This window comes from Danio rerio, chromosome 13 (assembly GCF_049306965.1).
Source record: "Danio rerio strain Tuebingen ecotype United States chromosome 13, GRCz12tu, whole genome shotgun sequence".
NCBI lineage: Eukaryota > Metazoa > Chordata > Actinopteri > Cypriniformes > Danionidae > Danio > Danio rerio.
In genome coordinates this window covers 17,588,919-17,614,298 of record NC_133188.1, presented here as the reverse complement: position 1 = coordinate 17,614,298, position 25,380 = coordinate 17,588,919, and the positions used below count along the sequence as shown (strand labels likewise).

At 34.7% G+C, this 25,380-nt stretch overlaps 1 protein-coding gene across 10 annotated transcripts in view; it reads right to left on the bottom strand.

Annotated features, from left to right (window-relative positions):
* mark3a (MAP/microtubule affinity-regulating kinase 3a) overlaps positions 1-25,380 on the bottom strand; it is an 88,116-nt gene that overhangs the window by 34,294 nt on the left and 28,442 nt on the right. For all 10 annotated transcript variants that reach the window (XM_068224928.2, XM_005156628.6, XM_021480523.3 and 7 more), the window contains 6 exon segments: positions 15,489-15,537; positions 14,127-14,192; positions 1,895-1,965; positions 894-950; positions 435-671; positions 233-352 (listed from right to left, as the gene is read on the bottom strand). In XM_068224928.2, coding sequence (XP_068081029.1) covers positions 233-352; positions 435-671; positions 894-950; positions 1,895-1,965; positions 14,127-14,192; positions 15,489-15,537 — 600 coding nt within the window.

Here is a 25,380-nt window from a genome sequence, read left to right as displayed (position 1 = left end):
TGCTGCTGAAATTCATACTGGTATTAATTATCAAATGTTCAATATTGTATTTACATTAACATTTAGTCATTTAGCAGACAGTTTTATCCAAAGTGACAAAGTGAGGAAGCAATTTACACAACTATCAGAGCAACATTGACCAAAACAGGCATTACAAAAAACTGTTCTGATTGTGGAATTACACAGCATATGACAGCATATGAAAGAATGACAGATGGACTAAATAACAAACCTCTAATGTTCCTCTCTTAGCCGGGTTTAAGACCAGAAACCTCTTGAGAAGATTCTCACAGTCAGTGGACATGTAAAAAGGAATCCTATATTTACCACGCAACACACGTTCGCGCAATTCCTGTAGAATAGACACAGCAGTAAGTATGCAGTGACATAAACAAACTCACACAAAAAAATACATTGATAAAAGAGGGTGAAACCTTGAGATTCTGTCCATCGAAAGGTAGAGAGCCGCTGACCAGTGTGTAAAGTATGACCCCAAGGCTCCACACGTCCACCTCTGGCCCGTCGTACTTCTTTCCCTGAAAGAGCTCAGGAGCAGCATAAGGTGGGCTTCCACAGAACGTGTCCAGCTTACTGCCCACCATAAATTCATTACTGAAGCCAAAGTCAGCAATCTTAATGTTCATATCACCATCTAGCAGCAGGTTTTCAGCCTGAGAAAACATGGGTAAAAGAAAATATATTTTAAAACCTAAGAAATAAAAAGTTGAGTAATTAAGTAATCTAAGAAATTAAGTGAAATGGTTTTCTGAAAAAAAAAATTATCTAACAAAATATTGCTTTAAATTATGGTTTAAGTGCCCACTTGAATATAATAAAACAGTGTTCTGTTTTTTTATTGTTCATGTTAAAAATTAAGAGCAAGAACTGCTTACCTTCAAGTCTCGGTGCACAATGCGTTTTTGGTGACAATACTGGACTGCTGACACAATCTGTACAATACAATAAATTTGATTATCTGTATAAATTTGAGAAAGAAACTATGAAAAAAATAAGAAGATTAAGACTGGAATCAATAAATGGTCTATTCAAACAGTTGCATTTGCATTAAATTATACAAACTCGAATCAGAAAAAAGAAGGGACAGTATGGAAAACCATTTTTCTAATGCCACCTTCATTTCCAGGGACACCCATGTATATTTCAACAAGACAATGCAAAACCACAATCTGCACACATTACAAAGTCATGGCTGTGGAGGAAAATGATACAGGTCCTTGACTGGCCTGCCCGCAGACCCGACCTGTCTCCAATAGAAAATGTGTGGTGAATTTTGAAGTGAAAAATGTGACAACAAAGACCCCGGACTGTTGCCCACCTTAAGACTTGTTTGCAGTAAGAATGGGACAAAATTAAAAATGAAACAATTCATCACTTAGTGTCTTTAGTCCCTGAATGTCTTTTAAGTTTTGTGAAAAGGAAAGGCAACATTACAAAGTGGTAAATGTTTTACTGTTCCAACTTTTTTTGAAAATCTGTTTCCAAAAAACAATAAAATATATAATATAATAAAATATTTCCATCTGTCGAACATCACAATATCTCAAGCAGGCAGGAGAGTAGTGTAGAACGCTGGTGCTAGTTCTAGTAAATTAAAACTTCTTCAGTTCACTTTACTATAAATGTCACTGCTGACATTCACTTTAGTTTAGTTTGGATCAGTGTAATGCTAATGACAATGCTGAAGTCCAATCTATTAAAGAGCAACATTGGATTCCAACACCTAGTGCAATAACAGTGAAGATCTGTTTAGTGAACTGGGGTCATTACTGGACAAAACAGGATTAGTTCAGGCAGATAAACTTATTTAAACTCAGACCAAGGAGAAGGCCAATCACGGTGTGTGTGCTGAAAGAAAACAGTAAGAGAACTGCACCTGTCTAAATTTAGCTCTGGCCTCTTTCTCTTTCATCCTCCCATGAGCCACTAAGTAGTCGAAAACCTCACCTGCATGAAAGACAGATCAGAGAGGTCAGAGATAAACATCACGAAAGGACAAGGACATAGGGTTGTCACTATACTAGAATTTGATACCAATCGATACCTAAATAATAAAAACGTCCATTTCCCGCTAACATTTGAGCACTTTCATAAAGGTTCAAGACACACTTTTTTTATTTTAGCAGATTTGTGTGTGTTGAGCATCAGTTAAGACAACGTTACCACCTGTCAGATTTAATTGTGGGAAAAAACTGGATTATTTTGAGATTTGTCAACTAATTTCATCTTCTGGGTTTAAAATAATGTTTTGGGCGGGATCAAAATCAGTGACGCAGAGTGCATCTGCTAGCAAAGTGATGACGCGTCAGTTTCTCAATGTTATTCATATCAGAGTTTGCTTATCCCATGAAAAGACCCTGCTACTTAATTATTCATGAGAGCATGTGCTTTACGAAGACCAGGCAGACCTGCCAAGCAGTGAGACCCAATGACTGGGTGAGACCCTGTCCATGCACGGCATGGGTTATATGTGTTTGTTTCCATGTGTTTGTTGTTTTCCCTGCAATACTGTCCGAGCCGATACAGCAAAGCTGTTGGTTTGCAGCAAGCATTTTTTCAGCAGAGCTGTTTGAGAATTAGAGAATGGCAGACTTTGTCTTTTATCAGTCGAGTTTGTTACCATTCAAACACATCACTTATATCCGTGCTGCTGTGTTCGCCAATGTTTAAATTCTCCAGATTACCAGCAGGGTTAATGGTTGAAATACAGATGTTACTACTTCAATGTGTTCCTTATGCCGCCATTCATACCGCGGCGACGGCGGTACTTGATGCGCCAGCAGCTTTTGACCGCTGGGTGGCAGTTTAACCACAGATATTCAGCTTTGCCTTTTCACAACACTAAACAGACTTTTCTGTGCGTACCTTATGTGATCAGATGTGTTCAATTAAATATAATTTTGATTTAGTTTTCTTATAGTGATAAACATGATCTTACCAGGGCTTAAAGTATTCCGGCACCATGCCGGATCTCCGGCGTGCGGCCGTGAGAGAAAAAAAAAATAGAGCTTGCACATGCGGTTTAGTTGGGGATGCTCAAAATAACTGATTAAGCAATAACCGAAAGGGTGCGTTTGTAACCGATGAATGGTATCAGTTAAACGATTAAAATATGCTTTATACATTTTTAAAGTTTGGCTGCATACGGGGCATCTGTTTAATGGTTTACTGACTGCCGCCAGTGTTTTACGCTCTGATTATGCTTGCTCTGCGCGCTTTAAGTTTTGCCGTTGCGCGCTGTGTGCTCGAGTGGAAAAAGCGTGTTACCTCTGTTTCATTGTTCAGTCAAATGAAAGCACTGCAGGCTTTCTGTTGAGGTGACAGCGGGGTTTGGGTTGTCAATGTGAGTACGATAAACTTTTAAAGACTGAGGAGAGACTTGTGGTCGCTGTTTCAAGTTATCCAGAGCTGTATTTATAGATCTTAAATATCACAATATTATTAAAATTACAATTATAACATCGACAGCAACTCGACTCGCGCACACCAGCTAATTCAGTCGTTTTCTAGTGACATACAAAAGAGGCTTATTTTTTTCTTGTCAACCATAAAAGGCAGCGCGGTACGTCGCGCGTATTTGCAACGTAAAGGCGTGCGCTTTGTGATCGGCCCCTAAATGTACAACAAATATTTGTTAACTCTTGGGATGGTAACACATGCAAACACACGTTTCTACAGACACATTTTGCCAAAGAAGCAAAATGAAAGAAGGATATTTCTCGTCACAGTTTCACACAGTGTTGACAATAACCAGCGCTGATGCAGATCACCTCTGTGCTGTATGGAGCCGCTTCATAAACTTAAAAAAAGCAGGCTGTTGATGATTTAGGGTGGGCTACAACCAACAAACCCCTTTTTTATTTATTTTTTTATTTTTTGAAAATTACAGTTATTAATAGTTCTTATATAATATCAGCTTTTAAAATAGCCTACAATCTACGAATCAAACAAATCCAAAGATTTTCTTGATTTTTGTATAATAATAACTCCGCACCAAACTGAGGCTTTCATTTTATAGCTTAAAACATGTATGCAAATGTATGCAATGTCATATAAGGGCTGTGACGGTCACCGTGACGACAATCACTCTAGAACACACATTTTCTGTTTTGTTGCCAAATAGCCTATACATTTATGAACATAACGTTAACTTAGACGTGATACAGCAAGTTCAAGTTTAGCCATGAACCTTGCTGGAAAACTTATATTACATCGCCAATCTGGAAACATTTTGGATTCGTGGCGAACGAGTAAGGCGAATCAATAATTAGGATGAAGCTATTTGTAGGGCTTGTTTAGAAAAATAAGTGGACAAACACGTCGAACCTCCATGGCCATCTGTGGTAATGTCACCCAGCCATGACATGCGGAGCCAGCCGGTGTCATCTACTGAACGCAAATGCCCAGCTAGTCAGCCAGGTATGGTAGAGAGGCCTTTTCAAAAATGGGCAAATACAAAAGAGAAACTGATAAATAGTAGACGTTGATGAGAAATGGAGCAGCATATTTGGTAGTTGAGAACGCGCCGATCCACAATGTAGAGCTGGTTTCCGAGAAATGCAGGCGGCGGAGCAAGATACTCTCTTTGCCACGGTTGCGAAAAAGTATCTGTATGGGCTACAGGCACACAGTCTCAGTGCTGCTGGAAACATTGTAATCTCAAATAAGTCTCCGCTTAAACCGAACAAAGTCAACATGTTAGTTTTTCTGGCAAATAATTTAAAATATGAATAGAAAAAAGGCAGAGAGACGCAGTTTTTTTTTCCAACATCTGACTTATGTTGTTACATTTTTGTTCTTCGTTACTATTTATATTATTATTGATTAGTATTTGAGAAGTTTCTAAAATGTAACGTTTACTGTTTCAAGCAGTTAAAGTTATTTAATATTTAACTAGCCTAGGCTGTATTGTGTTGTTTTATCAACGAAAGTTAAAAAACAAACATGTTCGTTTGTACGAATATTTAGCTTAATACTTTGGTCTTTTTTTATTTCTTAATTTTACATGAAATGTAAATTAACTTAGGTAGGCTACTTGGGTACAGGGGCGTAATTTGTTGGTAGTATACCGATGAATGTTTAGACAGTAAATATTGTCATCATTATTCAAAAAAATTATAAATAAATAAATTAAATAAAAAAATAAATAAAACACCTTACGGAAAGGATGCAATGAAGGAAAAGCATGCTCTTAATCATTCTTCATAATCTGATTCGTACCCTATACATGCAATAAACTTATATTGCGCCAACAAGAACAAGCTCTAAAAGGTAAAGTCTAAAGCAAGAGGAGTTATTGATATGATATTAATATTAGTTGTTAATATTCATGATCGTAAACACGACCTGCGTTGTATAATAAACGGCGTCATTGTGTCCTGTCTGCGATTTTTTTTCTCGTTGAAGAACAGAAAATTCATGTTGTCACCATCTTCCCAGTCAGGTTTTCATCCACAGTTTCCGCTTTTGTTTCTTCTCAAACAATAAAGTTTCGCTATAGCAGGCCCGGCGGCAGGATATCATAACTGAGGGCGCAAGGGCGCAATCCCATTGCACTTGACGACTGAATTTGGTCCTTTCTTGTTCCTTTTATTTAGGCTATTTATTAATTCATTACTTTGCATTACCGATATAGTCCTACTTTTTATAGTAATAATAATATGCAGTTTTGCTATTACCGATTTTATTAATGAAGGCAACGATACCGTTTACATTAATGCAGAAAGATAATGTTAAGCACCAAACAAGTGGTTTAAATTATGTTAGTCTCCTTATTTCTTTCCGTTTTATTTTAAACATTATAAATGTGTAAAGTTTTAGGTAAAGACGTCAAAATACGCCCACACATGCAAGCTAAACTAGATCATCTGAGTCATCACGCTTTATTACTCAACCAAAATCAGCGAGGAAAAAATAAATGTTTTAAATTAAATTATATTTAAATGTTACATTAAATAAAAAAATTAATTTAAATGTTAAATGCCATTTAAAAATAGTTTCTAAAATTAATGTGTTACTTAGTTACATTTTTAGGCATTAGTGTAGCCAAACAGAAAGCCATGTCTACCTATATTATTCAGCCTGCAGCGCAAGAGGTGGATCCGCGGTAAATCCACACGCACTAAATAGCCTACCTTTTTCTTTTACAACACTGTAAACATAACTTCGCAGGTCGATCATCTTTAAACGCAAAAGACATTTTTAAGTGTCCTAAATTGACTGCTGCTGTAGAAGGGGATGTTTTTTTTACATAACTGTAAACGTGTGCTTTAGCTATGCCAAAATGAAAGCAAATATTTTGTTCTGCGTTTTGTCAATTGTATAGCTTAATAATAATAATTAAAATAATAATAATAATAATAATAATAATAATAATAATAATAATGGATATAATAAATTATAATATTATTTATAGTATAGACATTTTTACTAGGCTACTTTAATATTAATCCCTAACTCAAAAACTAATGTGAAAATGAATGGCAGCTGTGCTAAAATTAATGTAACGGGAAATTTCTTCTGCGTTTTTCCCCTTTATAGCTCAATAGTTTTATTCAAAGAATTAGTTAAGCAAAACATGAAATAAATTAAACTGCGTGTCTTTGTGATATCCACGTCCAGTTTTCTCCAGTGTGAGTTTAGAGTGCGCCTCCACCGCATGCGCATTTATGCCTGCACCAGATCAAAGCAGGTGTAAAGTCCAGCACAGAGCGCGTTGTGCGTTCAACTAACAATACCCGCTCCACTGTCTCCAACACACAAATACTCGAACTCTTTATTTGTGGACTTACTTTTGATAATAGGCTACTATCATTACCTTTATCATGATTCTATTTTTATTTTTATTATTCAATTTTTTTATTTTATTTTCTTTATTATATGTTATATCCATAATTGTTTGCACTACTGCCCTTTTTGCACTGTCTTTGTACGCAGTGACGCTGCACTGCTTTGGCAATACGAATGTACAGTTATTTGTCATGCCAATAAAGCACCTCAAATGTGAAAATAGCCTAGGCAACAAATAACAAATCGGAGTCTAATAATAACAAATGCCATTTTCATTTTCATACACGTGTGGGTTTTGACAATATGTGTTTAATTAAGCTATAAAGATTAGCCTATCAGATGAAATGCATAGTGAAATTTGAAATTAATGTCAATTTTGCTGAATAATTAATTAATCTATATCTTTAATATTTCTAAAATCATCTCGCTTCGGCCCAGAGAAAGAGGCGCGCGGCACCAGCGGACCTGTGCTTTCCCAAACAAAGCCGTACAGTAACTTGCGCTGAATATGCATAGTTTGGGGGGGGAGGATATAGTAGTGAGTGTTTCCCAAAACCCCTATAGTTTCTCTGTCGCAGATCCATCATTTGAATCACGTCACTATTAACCCTGCTTTTATTTATTAAATGCTTCCCAACGCCGCATTTCTGTTGAGCGAAAAAAAGCTGTTGAAAATAAATAAAGTTATGCCAATGCCATTTTAATAGTTTCATGATAGTAGTAGCTGGTGTGCTTCATCTGCGTGATTCTGATTTGACATTCTTCCGCTAAACTTGCGCTGTCTTGGTGTAAATGGGCTATGAACTGTTGCTATTGAGGCTAAGGTGTAAATAGGCTATAGTTCTCTCTGCAACTTTCAGGTTTGAGGTGGGTGAAGTGGCAGAGGCAATTCAAATGAACCATCTCTAAAAATAAAAAATGCCACGTACGCGGCATCTGTGTAAAGATCATTACCTTATTTTATTATTATTATTATTATTATTATTATTAATTCATTCTTTCATTCATTTTCTTTTCGGCTTAGTCCCTTTATAAGTCTGTAATTGCCACAGTAAATGAACCGTCAACTTATCCAGCATATGTTTTACGCAGAGGATGCCAGGAGGGCCAGCTGGGGCTTTGGGGGGCGAAGTGAAAGGAGAGGCGGACGTTGCCCCGAGTCTGGGAAAGATGGCTTGCCGTCATTACACTTTTCCGAAGGCACACGAGTTACATGCGCCAAACACGGAAAAATAAATTAATAAATAAGGAAAAGAAAACATCTAGCCTTATGGGTTGAGAGGTCTTTTTGATTATAATCGCCGTTATGTTTCCGTTTTAAATGTAAGGCTGTTGCATAAAATAATACAATTTTAATTTATAAGTGACTTTGCTGCGTCCCCCTGGATGTTTCAATAACGCATCTTTACACCATATTAAAGACACAGCAGACTAAAGGTTTTCGAGAGTTTTTGTCAAGTTTAAACGGTGTGTTTGTGCGTGTTTATATGCCTGCATATGTGTGTGTGAGAGATTGAGCAAATGAGCGCTCCCTTCACAGCTCTGGTAAGCTGCGAGCAGCTTCTTTCTTTTTGTTATTTATTTTGCAGATAATACACAATATGAATAAAACAGAAAGACATAAAACTTTACGTGTACCCTTTTGTAGACTTAAAACAAGTGTAATATCTTTATAAAATAGCCTAAGCCATATTGAAATATAATTTAAAGAATTACAAATATCTGATATAATAAAATCGCATGAAATAAATAAACCATTATAAAACAAGCAAAAGCAACAAGGTAGGCCTTTATAGCCTACATAAATGAAACCTTTAAAGCCATATTAAACAAAGCCATTTTACAAAGGCTTTGTTAAAAAAAAGATTTTATATATTCTCTAAAAACAGTAAACACCAGAGAAGGTTTAAAATATTATTTATTTATTTATTATTTATTTAGGATACGATGATAATAATCAAATCATGCAAACAGAGCATTTTTGGGGTGAGTGAACGCATGAACTGCGACCTTTTTTCAGTTAACCAAATGTGCAGTGCCACTTTAAAAACGGATCAGGGGAAACTACAAAAATAAGTGTGTTCTGTGTCCCCAAACAAGCATTGATGTTTTTATATGACGCGCTAAAATTGAAAAATGAAATTTACATGAAGAGCTTTATTAGTGAAAAGCTGCTGAGCGCAACGCAATATATGCTGTTTTATTACTCGCTCTGTGCTTAAATAGTCTACTTAACACTTTCCTTAAGATCACAGATACAATATGCAACATCTAATTCCGGGGACGTTCTGGGGGCAGGGTTTGCGTGTCATGCTGCGAGCTACTAGCCCGAAAGTGAAAACGCGACATGATTTCAGCCTCACTAATGCCCATTAACACCTAACAGACAAGCTTTTGGTTATGAATAGGGGGAAGGGGTCTCCACTCTTTAAGTGTTTTTCATAAACATGAATACACAAAATTCAAAAATAGGACGGATGGCTTAACAAAACCTATGCGTTTAAAAACGAAACCGCATTAAATATGGGGCCTTATGAAAATGAATGTTTATTTCATTTTCTTAATGTGTTATTTAAAATATCTATATTACGCTCCAAGCATTCGCCAAAACGAATATATTTTTTACGTAAAAACACAGAACATAGCTGAATAGAGTGTTGCCTGCTTTAGACGATAGGTTATTAATTATATTATAAATGGTTATGTTCAGGTCAGTAAAATAATACCTTTAATAAATAAAATGGTGGGCCAGTGATTCCCTCGCTGTCATCAGTGCATGGGTTAATGAGCTTAGGAGAATTCTGCTTTGCATTTTTCTATGCATTACTAACATCACTAAACCAGACATTTGTTTTATAAGTTAACCAAATATTCGCGCAGATTCAGCAGTTTTTTTCTGACGCGTTTGCCATTCATGCCAGTCAGTGAAAAAAGAAGTAACTGTGGCCCTGTTTGCAGGTATTAAGATTCGTTTTCATCAATCTGATGCAACTTTTATTATTTACAGGACGTAAAATGCAATTAAAAGTTTCAAATCAATTCAATTCAATTCAACTCAATTTATAAAAAGACTAGCCTATTTTATGCATTAAATAATGAAATATAACAAATTTCCTTTATTTCTGATCAGACCATGCATTTTAAACTATTTTACAATTGTAATATGTGCATATGCTTTTTTTAAAATAACATTCGTCTAACAAATATTTTAGCACATCGAAAGTAATTAAATGACCTGTTTTTGATTAAAAACCTTTATGCAAAAGGATCAGAAATTGATCGCGCACGCATAGGAAAATGCAGTTATGTGACACATGACATGCATGGCTCCTATTCCGCGTTTTTAGGATAAATTGGCATATAGGTGCTGCTTTGAATAGAATAAAACTATTTAAAAACACATTAAAAACTTCACAAAGCGTATCTTATGGAAAAACACCAATTGCCGGGCTCTGCTTTCGGTTTTAAAAGAATCAAGCAGCTTTAAAAAATATAATTTGCTGAAGAGAAATGACAGAAAAAAAAAGATTAAACATATCGGGACTGTTAAAAGAACATTTCTCTTTAATATATTCTTTCGACTCCGAAACATCAGCTAAGATTATGAATTACGGAGTGTCTCTATTGCCTGCTTCAGCAGTGCGTCGGGCTGGTTATGAACGAGGAGGCGGAGAGAATGCGCTGTTTAGTTTCGGCTTGATATATTTAAATAAAAACTAACACAGAACTGCTTTTAACGCTCAAAAAGTTAAACTAAAATGCACAACTCTTGTTGGTTGCACCTGCGGGATGCACAATAAACCTATCGCGCCATTATTTTAATTCTATATTCGTGAAGAATGAGCCATGAGATTGAAATTTTTGAAGGTGCTCTCCAGCGGCGAAGTTCCTGGCAGAGTAGCGGGTGAAAAAATGTGCATGCAGAAATTGAACAAGAGGAATAACATTTTAAATTATATAACAAGCATTGTATTCTTTCTAATCCCCGCCCAGTTTTAATACAAGTTGTGTTCTTCAATATTTGTGGCTGGGAAGTTTATTAAGAATATATTTATAATTATATATTATTAAATAATTACATATATATATATATATATATATATATATATATATATATATATATATATATATATATATATAGAGAGAGAGAGAGAGAGAGAGAGAGAGAGAGAGAGAGAAAGAGAGAGAGAGAGAGAGAGAGAGAGAGAGAGAGAGAGAGCCATTACAAGTAAAACAACAACAACAAAAAACAACAATTTTACTTTAAAGAAAAATAGATGTTTTGAGAAAAAAAAACTGAACAAAACTGAAACCAAATTATTAAAACTAAACTTGCGGGACTTTATTTATGTCCTGTGGCAAAATTATTTTTATTATACTTTAAGTTATCTGCTTGAAGTATGGCTAGGTCACATTTATCAATGGTAAGTTTTAGTCTAAGTTTACATCAATAACAATGTGCATTGTCCTTTACCATACAAAAAAGGAAGAAAAAACATTATTATACACCATAGTAGCCGCAAATCTTTTTAAATGCATTAAAAAGCAAGCACATATCTTAGCCTTACCTTGAGTTTGTTCACATTCTGCCTGTATTAACATGCTGTATTTTATTACAGTTCATTTTGATGAATTAGGTCTAACTGACAGCTTTTTCTTCTTTTTTCGCGGTTATGCGGCATTATATTTCACACGCATATGCAAGGTGACTGAAATTGAAATTAAAATACCAAACATACTGAGCCATTAATTAAAAAACAAAACAACAGTTATAGCTTCTTTAAAGGAGAACATTGACGTTTTGAAAAAAAAAAAAAAAAAACTGAACTGAAACTAAATTATTAAAGATAAACCTGCGAGACTTAATTTATATTATGTCCTGCGGCAAAATTTGTTTTATTATACTTTCAGTGATCTCCTTAAGGTAAGTCAATTTATTTATTTATTTATTTGCTTTTGATGAAGCAGCATTCAACTTAAGCTCTTTAGACCATGCCCCTGACCGTTTCTCAGTGTTTTGCCGCAATATCTTTAAATAAATAATTTATTTAGGCCTAATTTCATTATTAATTAGTTTTCATTATTCGTTTATTATTATGTACAATTGTTGAGACATAAAATAAGATAGTAAAATATAATCAAAAACGAAAATTAAAACAAAAACAGAAATAAAAACATATATGAAAATGTCTTGTCTTAGTCCTATCAAAATAGCAAACACTGAACATCTCTCTATATTTAGGCTAAAAGACTGCTTTATTTATTTATTTAAGACTACTTATTTGTACTGAATGTTTGTGCTTTCATGTTAGTTGTCTTTTATTTCTTCAATTCTATTTTCCAAAACTAGTCCTCTTTGCACTTAAAAAGTTTACAATAAAGTGTGTTAACAAATTTTAAATGATTAATGAAGGAATTATAATGCTTTGACTTATTGTTTAATCTCATTTACAAGCACAGTAGCATATTTAAAGCTGCTGTAAAGGCTATTTCTGTCCGTTCGCATCCCGTCCCTTTGCGCCCCCTGGCGGCTCATTCACAAGCTGCTGTCATATACTAAAAACAGAGCGGCAGTTATTTCAAACGGCGGCGGTATAAGACGCGGCGGTAATAGTCACTTTGAACTCTCACCTACTGTAGATAGAGAAAGATACCTGCTGCACTGCTATCCACTGTGTCTGTTCGTCTGATCGATGTGACTTTGAAGCGCTGTATTGTTCCTGTATCTGTGTTTACACTTAAGCCTAGTTCACACTACAGGATTTTAAACATCAGCAGATCTCTGTGCTGTTCACACTACATGACTTGACTTTGTGTCTTTTAATCTCTGTGGTGTTCACACACTATGCAACACTCTGTGAACGATCCACAAGAGGGGGGTCACACACTAGAGGATCTGACAACAACTCATTCCTAATCAGCTCATTCAAGCTACCAAACCACAGCCAATGAAATTTTGAGGGAGGAGTCGTCAGAAAAAGTTGAACACTATTGGCTGCTTGTGTGCTGATTACATCACTGACAGGTTTCAAGCTTTGGAGAAAGCATTTAAAAACATTGTCAAAGCAGCTGATCTATCAGCGGAGTAATCACTCATCTGCAAGGTTCCAGTGGATAGATACACAGAGAGTTTTTAATTTTTGTAATTTTATAACTCTTTGAAATAAAATTAACATATTTATAACATCCTGCTGTTTTCTAACTATCAGTGTATTTCTTTCTGACATTGTTATTTTTTTTTTAATTACAAAACAGTAAAGAACTGAGTATTTCTGCCTTAAAATACCATATTGGTCAAAATGACTGCATGCATGTCTGATACTTTTCACTGTGACTTTAAATATGTGTGCATTTTCTTGCCTAGCAACTTCCTGCTAACATAAACAAAACTTTCTGATGGCAAAAACATCAATTTACCTCAGATATCTTTTAAAACAGCATATTCTGTGCTGTTAAATAGCTCCTGCTTCAAAGTGAAAATGAAAGCCAAGACCTTTAAGTGTTTTAGTATCTTAACTACATATTTATAGGCTGTATTACCAAAGAAAGATGATATTTTTAGGGTAATGGTGTCATTAAATATGATGCCAGACATTCAAAGCTTAATTTTAATATCTCAATAATAGCTTTGAATGTAAATATGTTGTGACAGTATGGCGTTTTATATAAGAACGGTCAGAATGAGCAGTATGGTAATTCTTATAGTTACAGAATTCTAGTTCCACTGTTAATATATCCTACTCTCATGTCTGTGTTAACGCAGAATGAAGCGAGTGCACCGATGCCCATTCTGACCAATCACAGATGTTTCTGCTGAGCTCCTGAACACACAGGCATTCAGCTCATGCTGATATGCTCTCTCATTGGCTGCAGCTCGTCACTACATCTGACCACACGTGGGGTTGAGTCGGCCGACGGCTCTGGAATATTTAGCATGCTGAATGTTGGATTTTCGTCTGTGAGGTGTCGGCGACGCGTCAGCGAGCCTCGTTGATGCGTTGTTTAGTAGTTCACACATAAAGAGCGGCGACCGCCGAGCACCCGCAGATTTCTTCCCGATCACAGCCCGATCTGTCGGCGAGCTCGTTAACTTCCAAATCGGGCTCAAATCAGGCTTAAAATCCTTTAGTGTGAACTAGGCATTAGTAAGCAGTGGTGAGTGAGGTGACCTTTGGGGCCAATCACAGTCAATTTAGTTGAGCAAGTGAACACAATGACAAATCAGAGATGTTTAAGAACATGCTCAACAGCACTAAAATGTAAGTGGGAAATGGACGTTTTTAAAATATCAGTAACAATAAGCTGGACACGAAACTTACCTCCACTGGCATATTCCATCACAAGAAACAGTGTCTTTTCCGTCTCTATCACCTCAAACAGTTTCACTATAGAGAGAGTGAAAGGGAATTTGGTAAGTAAAAAAAAAAGTACAAACATAAAACCATAAGAAAATAAGTCAAAATCCAAATTCTATTTTTTTATTTTCTATTTTTTTTATTCAATTATGACATTAGATTATCAGGTGATAATCAACTTTATTTTAGTAAAAAAAAAAAAAAAAAAAAAAAAAAAAAAAAATATATATATATATATATATATATATATATATATATATATATATATATATATATATATATATGAAAGCAAGCAAGTACATGTAGTCCATCTAGATGATGTTTAACTGTATTTTAAATTGCCTAGTCTAACACATCACTTACCTTTAGATTTTGAAAAATGTATATATTTTAACAAAACACATTATGAAATGCACTGTTACATAAATGTATTTAAGTTAGCCCAATAAAATCAATAACAATAAAGCATAGAAGTAGATAATAGAAAATATATTGGTTAAATAAAAATTAAATGACAAACAGGAAAGAAGAGAAAAAACTCCAAACAACTTGAAAAAAAAATGTTTTCATGAAAGAAGGCCCATCAATGTAAATATATTTATTTTAATCAAGATAAAATAAAAAATAAACAAATCAAATGTAACAAAAGGCCATTCAGACATGAATATCATTTTTATATTGCACATGTAAACAAAACAACTCCCGCTCCTGCGTATAAAGAATTTTCCAAATTTTTAAAAAGATTTAGCTTGTCACAATAGACAGCTAAAAAGTAAAAAAATATTAAGTTTAATATTTTTGTTGAACCTAAATTTTCTTAAACATCACATCACAAAATAATGCAGGTTTCTTAACAGGACAGTAAATGCACTTCCCATGTGTAGCATTTCGATAGTGATACAAGCTTTTGCCATAGAACTGACTGCATGCACAATAGTTTTTTGCTTACAAGAGGAATTCATTATTTTTTTCATTATTTCATTACATTAGTAATCCTCCCTGGGCAGCGTGCGCAGCTATAGGTGAATTAATAATTAATTAGTCAAGACAGCAAGATGGGGAGCTATTTAAAGCATTATTATTGTTGTTATCAAATTTATTATTAGTAGTAGTTTTAAATTATTTGGTCAAATTACAACTCATCACCACTATAATTTGAAATGAACTTTGCTTAATTTTATTTGCCAGGCGCTCTGTCTTGCACACAAGGACAGGCTGAGCGACATCTACAATGTCTTCAAAATAGAAAAAAACCTGCTCAGCTTCAGAGAGCAACCAGTCTTGGGATGCAAGGTGATATAGCTGTGGACAAGTAAACATGCTTACCAATATTTGGGTGGTTTAAATTCTTCATGATTGTGACTTCTCTGGAAAGCTGTTTAAGAAAAGAGAATTCAAAATAAGCATTAAGAATTCACAAAGAACTGCTTCACAAAAGATTTAAACAGTTATTCAGAATTTACAGAGGAGGAAGCAAAATACAGCTAGACACCATCGTCACAGTGAAAAGTGTTTCCTTTTCAGTAGAAACAAGCATTAAGTGCTATTCATTATTGATCTCTCAAAAAAAGGGATATCCTCTGCTCTTAATAGAAAGGAAGATTCATGCATCTTTATTAGCGCTATAGCTGGCATTAGGTAGGCTGTGTTCCTGTTAGCACGTTTTGCTTTTCACATCATGCTCTCACAAGTGTAGGTGTAGCTTTGAAGAGGATGCGAGAAACAAGTTGTGATTTTGGACAACAGGGAAACACTTTTGGTGGATGAGCAACCGAATGCTTTTCCCACGACAGTACTTTCTGACAACTATGGAACAGCAAAAGATTGCAGAACTCACAAGCAAGAACAATTGGCGAATTTACACAAATTCTCATGATCGATCGTCATTAAACATCATAGTTCACCCATAAATTAATGAAAATGAAAAATTTGTCATAATTTTGTGTACTGTTGGAAAAAAACAGGCATATTTTTATTTGATAAGAAACCTCTAAAAGCACATTTACCGAACAAATTCAGCATGCGCTAGGGCTGCTCGATTATGGGAAAATCATAATTACCATTATTTTGGTCATATTTGTAATCACAATTATTTAAAAGAATTATTCAAAATGATGTGTTGAAGTCAAAATTATTCACCCTTCTGTGAATTTTTTTTATATTAAAATATTTCCCAAATGATGTTTAACAGAGGAATTTTTCACAGTATTTCCTATAATATTTTTCTTCTGGAGAAAGGCTTATTTGTTTCATTTCAGCTAGAATAAAAGCAGGTTTAAATATTTTGAAACCTATTTTAATAGCTCTATATTATTAGCCCTTTAAGCAATATATATTTTTGATTATCTGCAGAAGAAACTACTGTTATACAATGACTTGCCTAATTACCCTAATTAAGCTTTTGAATGTCACTTTAAGCTGAATACTAGTATCTTGAAAAATATCTAGTAAAATATTATTTACTGTCATCATAGCAAAGTTAAAAAGAAGTCAGTTATTAGAAATTAGTTATTAAATCTGTTATGTTTAAACTGTGCTTTCAGCATCTTCACTGTTAGAAAAAAACTTTAGCTACCAAAGTCTTTCAGTCAAGAGCAGTGAGGGATTTTCTTATTTTGTTGTTTGATTAATAATAAAAACAGGCAGCAGCAGGAATTTTGTGCAGTGTCACTTTAAGAAGTGATTGATGGAATAATATGACGTAATAATCATTTATCTAGATTAATGGTTTTTCATAATCGTTAGAAGTCAACAATTGAAATCAAAACCGGATTTTCGATTAATTTAACAGCCCTAGCATGCACGTATATACAGTGGGTATGGAAAGTATTCAGACCCCCTTATATTTTTAACTCGTTGTTATATTGCAGCTATTTGCTAAAATTATTATTTTTTCCTTAAAACTTAAAACTCCCGTGAAATCCTAGAAGGACTGATTAACTTCCATAGTACCTGCATCTGTTTTTTCCTACTATGGAAGTCAATAGTTACAGGTTTCCAGCTTTCTTCAGAATATCTTCTTTTGTGTTCAACAGTAGAAAGAAAGACAAACAGGTTTAAAACAAGGGAAGGAAGAGTAAAATTTCAGAGTTTTCAGTTTTGTGTGAAACAAAACCCTGTTTTGTTTCTTTTAACCTCCTTCATTTAACATCTAGTTTAAACTTGTAGATTATTTCTTTTGTTGAACAAAACATTTTCAAGAATTGCTGTAAACAAACAGATGCCCGCCCACAATGCAATTTACCTCATAGCATCCTGAAAGTATGTAAATTAAAATATTAAATTGGGCCAATAACATAATTGGGCAGACTTGAGGGTTTTTTCAATCGGCTTAACACATTATTTCTCATTGTCTCAATGTTAACAGGTTGTTGCTACAATAAAAAAATAAATAAAATTGTTTGCCGAATTCCATTTGGGCCAACTAAAAACTTTTGATGCGATTTAACCCTACAGACGATCTTAATTCAGCTTTTCTATGATTCAGCCAATTATATTTTCAAGGTCAGGAAAAAAGCATAAAGGTGGTCGCACAAGTCTTCACATTAATTGTTTTATATATGTGGCTTAGCAACATGGAGACCTCCAAATGATGTTAAGTGTCACATACTCTATTTATAAGGTAAAATTCACCCAAAGATGTAATTTCTGTCTTAATGTAATATCACGCGAGAGCTGACACACTGTTTGTTTACTACCGAGTGGACACGCACATGCACAACAATGAAGTCTACTTTAATGAAAAAAATGGTGGTTGATAAACTGCGCGTGACGTGTCTGAAGAGCAAGGAGGGATCCAGGGGTGAGAAGGGTACGTGACTTATTTGAGGACCGGGAGGGAGATGAAAAATTTCCAGGAGATTATCACTCGTTTGCATTCAGTAAGAGTCCCGCAAATGTATAGAGACTCTCAAAACTTCCAGGAGACTTGGGATGTCTGAATATCACGTTTAACAACTGTAGTGAGAAGCGATCCAGTGGTACAACCTTGATAAAGACGTGCACAGCTCTCTGTCTCTAGAGCTCTGAGAGAGAAGCGCGTGGCTGTGTCTGTTTGTGTGTGTGTGTGTGTGTGTGTGTGTGTGAGAGAGAGAGTGTGTGTGTGGGGTCATGTGATGTGCATTTTCAGCGGACAGAGGGCTGTTCAGAAATGCTAGGTGAAACACGGTGTGGATGTGGATCATTTTCGTTCTACAATGCCATTTTAACACCAAGACGTATTAGTGTTAATGGGGCCTTAGTGTTTATTTTTTGTGAGAGGGTTTGTGATGGGGAGCATCGGCGAAGCCGGCTCAGCATCGTGTTGTCTATTGGCCATCAGAGATGGACGATGGCATCGTCTATCGGCCAAACCCTAATTTGATACGTTTTTTCTTTCAAAGTGAACACAGTGTGTTGTGCATGAAAATAAATGTTTACTGGGTCAGTGTAACTACTTTATATATAACATTGAATATAATGCAAGAGGGAATCGGATGTTTCATTTTACCAGTGAAAAAAAAATGGTCTTATAATGTTATCAATAACAAATGACAAGCATATGTCTCAAACATAACTTAACTTTAGAATTATGAATAGTTGTTTTCTGAGGCATCACTTTACTGTGAAATAAAAACCAGGACATTTTTTTAAGTCTGTTCATTTAAAGTCCACCATTCAAAGTCTTTACAAAATCTAGCATTTTAACCAACAGTAGTCCTACACATAGGCCTAATATTATCATTGTTGTTTTACCATATGTTTTTTTATTTATTTTTTTTTACATATTTTTACTTTATTTTACATCTATAGAATAGTGAGAAAATCGTGAACTTGATTTTAAACAAAAAAAAGTCATTATTCTCATTTTATCCAGAATTTCTCAAAAACATATTTGTAAAGGTGCTGTTGACCTGAAATTAAAAGCGGATGTTGGTAACTACTAAAGAAAAAAACTATATGTAAAAAATCTAATTATTTTAATGGTATGTGTAATAAAATGAAATGACACAAGGAAAAAGTATTGAACACATGAAAAAAGGGGGGTGTAAAAAGGCAGTGAAAGCTCAGAGAGCAGCTGAAATTTCTCAGAAAGCACCCTCCTGCCCTTCGTCAGTGTAAATTAATATTAGCTGCTTCAGTCCAGCATCTACATTAGCAGGATGATGAAGATAAAACCAGACTGGACATTTCAGCAAGGCAATGATCCAAAAAGTACACCCAAAGAAACTCAAATTGTTTCAGAGTTGGAAAAATCAAGCTGTGTAATCTTCCAGCCAATCATCTGACTTAAATCCAATAAGAAATAAAAAAATAAAGATCAAATTTGATAGACGAGACCCAATAACTGTTAAAACTGTAATCATCATGTTTTCTTAGTTTCTCTCTCTCAGCTTTTACACACTGCCTTTTCTTTGATGCATTGTCTTAACGTGACTGCCTTCTCTTTGATGCACCATCTCAACACGACCAGTGACTAAAATACACCAATCCACAGCAGAACATCTCACTTCAGTGGAGGGACCAGACCAAGTGTGGAGCTGAAACACCCACAACCAATTACATAATCTCCAGCTCCCAGCAACACATATGAATAACCAAGAGGACATGTGGTGGAGAAACATAACATGGGATACTTAAGACACTGCTGCATGCACCACTGCTTCAATGCCAAAGGAAATGAATAGTAAAATGACACACAATAATCATGTATGGCAAAGTAATATTATTCTGCTTTATCGCACTATTCAGAAAGTACAATAAACTAAAAACAATAAAAAAAAAACTGTAAAGTTAAAAAAGTTACTTAAACTCAAAGACATAAAAACAAAAATCACTAAAACTAAAATAAAGGCATACAGACCATGACAAAAAATGACAAAAGCAAAGAAAATTGATACATTAAAAAGAAAAACAATAATACTGTATGTATGTATGTATGTATGTATGTATGTATGTATGTATGTATGTATGTATGTATGTATGTATGTATGTATGTATGTATGTGTGTGTGTGTATATATATATATATATTTATACACATATATATATATATATACATATATATATATATATATATATATATATATATATATATATATATATACAGTTGAAGTCAGAATTATTAGCCCCCCTGAATTATTAGCAGCCCTGTTTATTTTTCCCCAATTTCTGTTTAATAGAGGGAAGATTGTTTCAGCACATTTCTAAGCCTAATAGTTTTAAAAACCTATTTCTAATAACTGATTTATTTTATCTTTGCCATGATGACAGTAAATAATATTTTACTTGATATTTTTCAAGACACTTCTATACAGCTTCAACCCCAGTGACATTTAAAGGCTTAACTAGGTTAATAAGGTGAACTAGGCAGGTTAGGGTACTTAGGCAAGTTATTGTATAACAATGGTTTGTTCTGCAGACTATCGGAAAAAAAAAATAGCTTAAAGGGGCTAACAATTTTGTCCCAAAAATGATTTTAAAAAAATTAAAAACTGGTTTAATTCTAGCCGAAATTAAAATTTCCATAAGAAAAAATATTATCAGACATACTGTGAAAATATCCTTGCTCTGTTAAACATCATTTGGGAAATATTTAAAAAAATCAAAAAAATCAAAAGGGGGCTAATAATTCTGACTTTATTTCAACTGTGTGTGTGTGTGTGTGTGTGTGTGTGTGTGTCTATATATATATATATATATATATATATATATATATATATATATATATATATATATATATATATATATATATATATATGAGCAATATCACACGAGTAGCAGTGCGATATGGCTGTATATCGGCACGGGTGGGAGGCGTGCGTTAGTGTCCCCACCAGTGCCGATATACAGCCATATCGCAGTGCTACGAGTGTGATATTGCGTTTATACAACAGTTTGATGGCATAATTGTGGATATAAAAACATGGTGAGGCTCAAAAACCCTTTAGTATGAGGAACTACTTTCTTCCGCATTGGATTCAAATCATAAGCTGACAGTTAAACAGTTGAGCAAGCATCTTTTAAACTTTAGATCTGTAGTGTCTGCTTTCTGCTGGCTGTATGTGGGCGGAGTAATACACAAAGGGTAAAGAGGCTGTACGGGTGCTGATATTACTTAAATATATCACGGCTATCAGCCAATCAGATTCGAGAACCAGACAGAATTGTTGTGTATATATATATATATAAATAAAGAAAGAGAGCAAGAGCAAGAGCCATTTAATGTTCAGTTGTGTTTACTGAAAGTTTTTGACAGCAATACATTAAAAGCAGTTGAACAAACTAATGACTCTGGTATTTATTTTTATGTTTTTGTATGTGTGGTGCTGTTGTGTCTCTTCAAATACTTGCACCAGTGTTGCTACTACCTGTCTGTTGACTATCTGATGAACATTTACAGAATAGTAACCATGCAGTCTGTAATGTTGGCTCCTTACAGTCATTCAACATCATTTCTTAGGTTTTCACTTCATTTTGATGGGCCTAGTGTGACAACAGATGAGCAGATAAATGTAACTTAAAGTAAACTAACTGTCTATTGAAAGTTAGGTTAAATGCAACGAATAGTTAGTTAAACACTTTTGCAAATACGTATGAAATTTGTACCTAACCCTAACTTTATATTTGTTTAAAGTTCATTTTAAATTATGTTGCGTTGCTACTTATAGGCTGAATGTTTACTGAAGGTCTATTCATAAACTGATTAACAACTACATGCAGACAGTGACAACAAAAAAATCTTGATGGTAAATGTACTGAAAACTTGTTGAAGATTTGTTGCATATCTACTAATACATTGTTGATCATCTACAACCTAATTTGGTAGCACATAACTTATTAAAAGTTTAATAAATGTTGAGGATTTGTTGCATATCTACTGATACTCTATTGAACATCTGTTGAAGATTTGTTGCATATTTACTGATACACTGTTAAACATCTAGAACCTTAATGCTGAGGATTTGTTGCTTATCTACTGATTCTCCGTTGAGCATCTGTTGAAGATTTGTTACATATCTACTGATACATTGTTGACCATCTAGAACCTATATTGGTAACACAACTTACCAAAAGTTTAATAAATGTTTACATGTTGTAGACAATGTAATGATTGCCTAGAAATATTTAAAAGACAATCTACAGATACTACCCAGATGAGAGTAAACAGATAAGAACTTGAAAAGTAACTTATGGTCAACAGACTATCTAAAGGGGGACCATCAAAATAAAGTGTTACCAAAACAAGATCGCTTATTTCCACGACTGCAGCGCCTTGCGAGAAGAATCATTCCTACATCACTCAGTGCAAGCGAGCGCTCACTCACTGCAGCCTGCAGCTGGCCGCGTTTCGGAGATGAGGCGGAGATAGCGGAGATATGAAAAGCGGAGAGCACGCTCTGATCTGGTTTTTGGTTTATTTTGCTCACATGATAATGATTTTCGCTGTTTTTGCTCAACTTTCGTTTGGGTAAAATTATTTTGCATTACTTTTGCCCACTTTGAGACATTTAGTGAGTTTTGTTCATATTTATTTAGATTGATTTGTATGTTATTTTTTTGGCTCGGCTCTTTCCCGACAATTTTGAGCTCCTCAAGTTCACACTTTTCTCAGAGTAAGGTGGATAGGGAAGATGTTGTATGACTTACATTTTGCAAACATGTAGAAAATGTATTGTTAAAGACATCAGGTAAGAGGTGAAAGTCATCTATATATTTATTTTATAGGGAAGAATGCGGCGCAGCGCTGAAGGACTTTTTTCTTTTCATAAGTTTTTAGAGAGGTAAGAGGGGTTATTCATGAATTAGAATTGTTTTGTTATATTTTTTTCTTTTGTTTGGCTTCACTATGGTCCCCTTACTCGAGTTTAACAAATTTTTGTTTGATACTTTGAATTTGCTACTTTATTATTTTTTATTAGTGTAAATGTTGTAGTGTAAATATCCTTAATGCAGCCTGTAGAGCAAGCGTCAAGTGTTTATTGAGATCTACTTGTGATTGTGTTGTCTGTCATTTCTTTCGTCTGTCTTTTCGGGGGTTTTTTTTCGTAAGGCAGGGCTTTCGAAATGACAAGAGACTCTGCTGGGTAGTTGCCCTGGTTTACCAGCACTTGTTTAGGTCTGTAATTTCTTCGCATTTTCATAAAGGTGGTGTTGTTTTAAATGAAGAAACAGGCTTGTGGTGTTGATGACACTAGTCGTCTTGCGCAGTTTGCAGTGCACGTTGCTGTTTTGTGTCAGATAGCAAAAAACTAAGTAGCTCAAGACAGGTCTAGTGACGTTTCTTGTCAACAATGTCTGTGACTCTGACCTTTTTTACCTTATTTTCTTACCCCTTTAAGTACAACTATGGCTGTAAACTTGTACGGCGTGCGGCATCCGGAAGGGCAGGCTGCAAAATGCTTGCGCAATGTTACGCATAGTGCGTAAATATTATCGAGCAATTATCGAACTGTCATTATCGTTTTATCGAAAAAATTTATATCGCGATAATTATCGATATCGAATTATCGCCCAGCTCTCCTAGTATGTATTCATTAGACACTAGTACTTATTAAGGTACTAGTCTTTATATATTAGACACTAGTACTTATTTTAAATGTGACTAGTAACTTTTCTGTTGTCACTAGATGTAAAATTTGTCTTGATTTCTATGGAATTTGTCATTGAGATATCAATTTCAGTTTTGACTAGTATACTCCAGTTGGGACTGGTACATATTTTTATGTACTGCTAGTTAATCATTAGGTACTGGTACTAACTAATTAGATGCTAGTTTATCTTGTTGTTCCTCCTTGTTTCTCTGCCTTGTTATTTAGAAAGGAAGGCATTGGCGTACAGTAGCTTACTACATTATTTCATTTTTTACGATCTGATGTAGTTGGTTCCTGGTTCATAATAATTCCAGAAAAAAAAACATTTGCCATAGTTTTGTCCTTTGTGCCAGTAGCCAGTTTTGGTGTAGTTTTACATTTTGCTGCCAATTATAAAATGTAATCAGTGTATTAAGAGGCTACATGCAATTAAGCTAATCAGATCAGTGTGTTGGTCTGCCTGACCCCTCTTTGTTTGAAATAATTGTAAGTTATACTTTGCCTTATTTGGGAAAGATGGCCTACAGTAGTCTTAAGTTCTCATTTTCTAAAATAAACACTTGGTGGACAAGATTTTGACAAGATCTTGACTGTACCCTTTCTACAATGTTTTTTTTTTTTCCAATATAGTTTCATTTCTACAAATGGTGCAAACTCTGCTAGATTATAGATAAAAGATTCCCATTCCCCGTGCCATTATGTGATCGGCAATCGGCAGATCATGATTTTTGCGATGGGTAATCGGTCTCAAAAAAGCTGATTGGAGCATCTCTAGTGTTTATGCTTAAAAAAAAGGAAAAAAGAAGAAAATGTCAATGTAGAACTTTATTAGTGAATAGCTGCTGAGCACAACGAAAGATAGCCTAGGCTATTCAATTAGCAGCCCACAGGCCGAACCTGGCCCCCCGAGGCAATTTGTTTCGATCCTCCAAACACTGTGACCAAGACATCAAAAATAATTTTCGTTCAAACGGAAAACGGCTGCTATAGTTATGAAGTGATGCGCGTCTGTTCAATACAGCACGAGCTGCAGTTGCAGGCTGCACAGAGCGCAAGTCACAATAAGCGAGTGGTGCAGGCAGCTGAAAACATTTAGATGTGTTTGTAGAAAAGGACTTTTGTACAATGCACTGATATCGTTAATAGGGATGCAACGATTTACCGATTTCACTATCAATACGCCAGTTAATTAATCATGAAGTATTCTCTAAGCCGCATTTCTGTTGCAACGCGTTTACAGCTTTCCGGGTGCACAAAGTAGAAAACATCTCAAGGGGAGAGTTGTGTGAGCCTTTCAGTGCAATGTAAAACTGGGCGATATGGCAAAAAAAATTATCACAATATTTCTTTTCATATCAGTCGATATCGATATTTATCACGGTAAATGTAAAATCTATATATCTATCAATTTTACAAGATTTTCAGTATGCCAATCACTTTGTGCAGTTGATTTAACACATTTAGTGTAAGGTTTTAGCTGTCTTGACAATATAAATTATAAAATAAACAAAAGAACAATCTTAACTCAGCATTTACTGTTCAAGTTTTCAACAACCAAAGACATTACAAGTTATTGGATATTATTGTTTAACATCAGAAAAAAAAAATAATAAACCCAGTTTGAAACGCGTAAAGGTGAGTTAATGG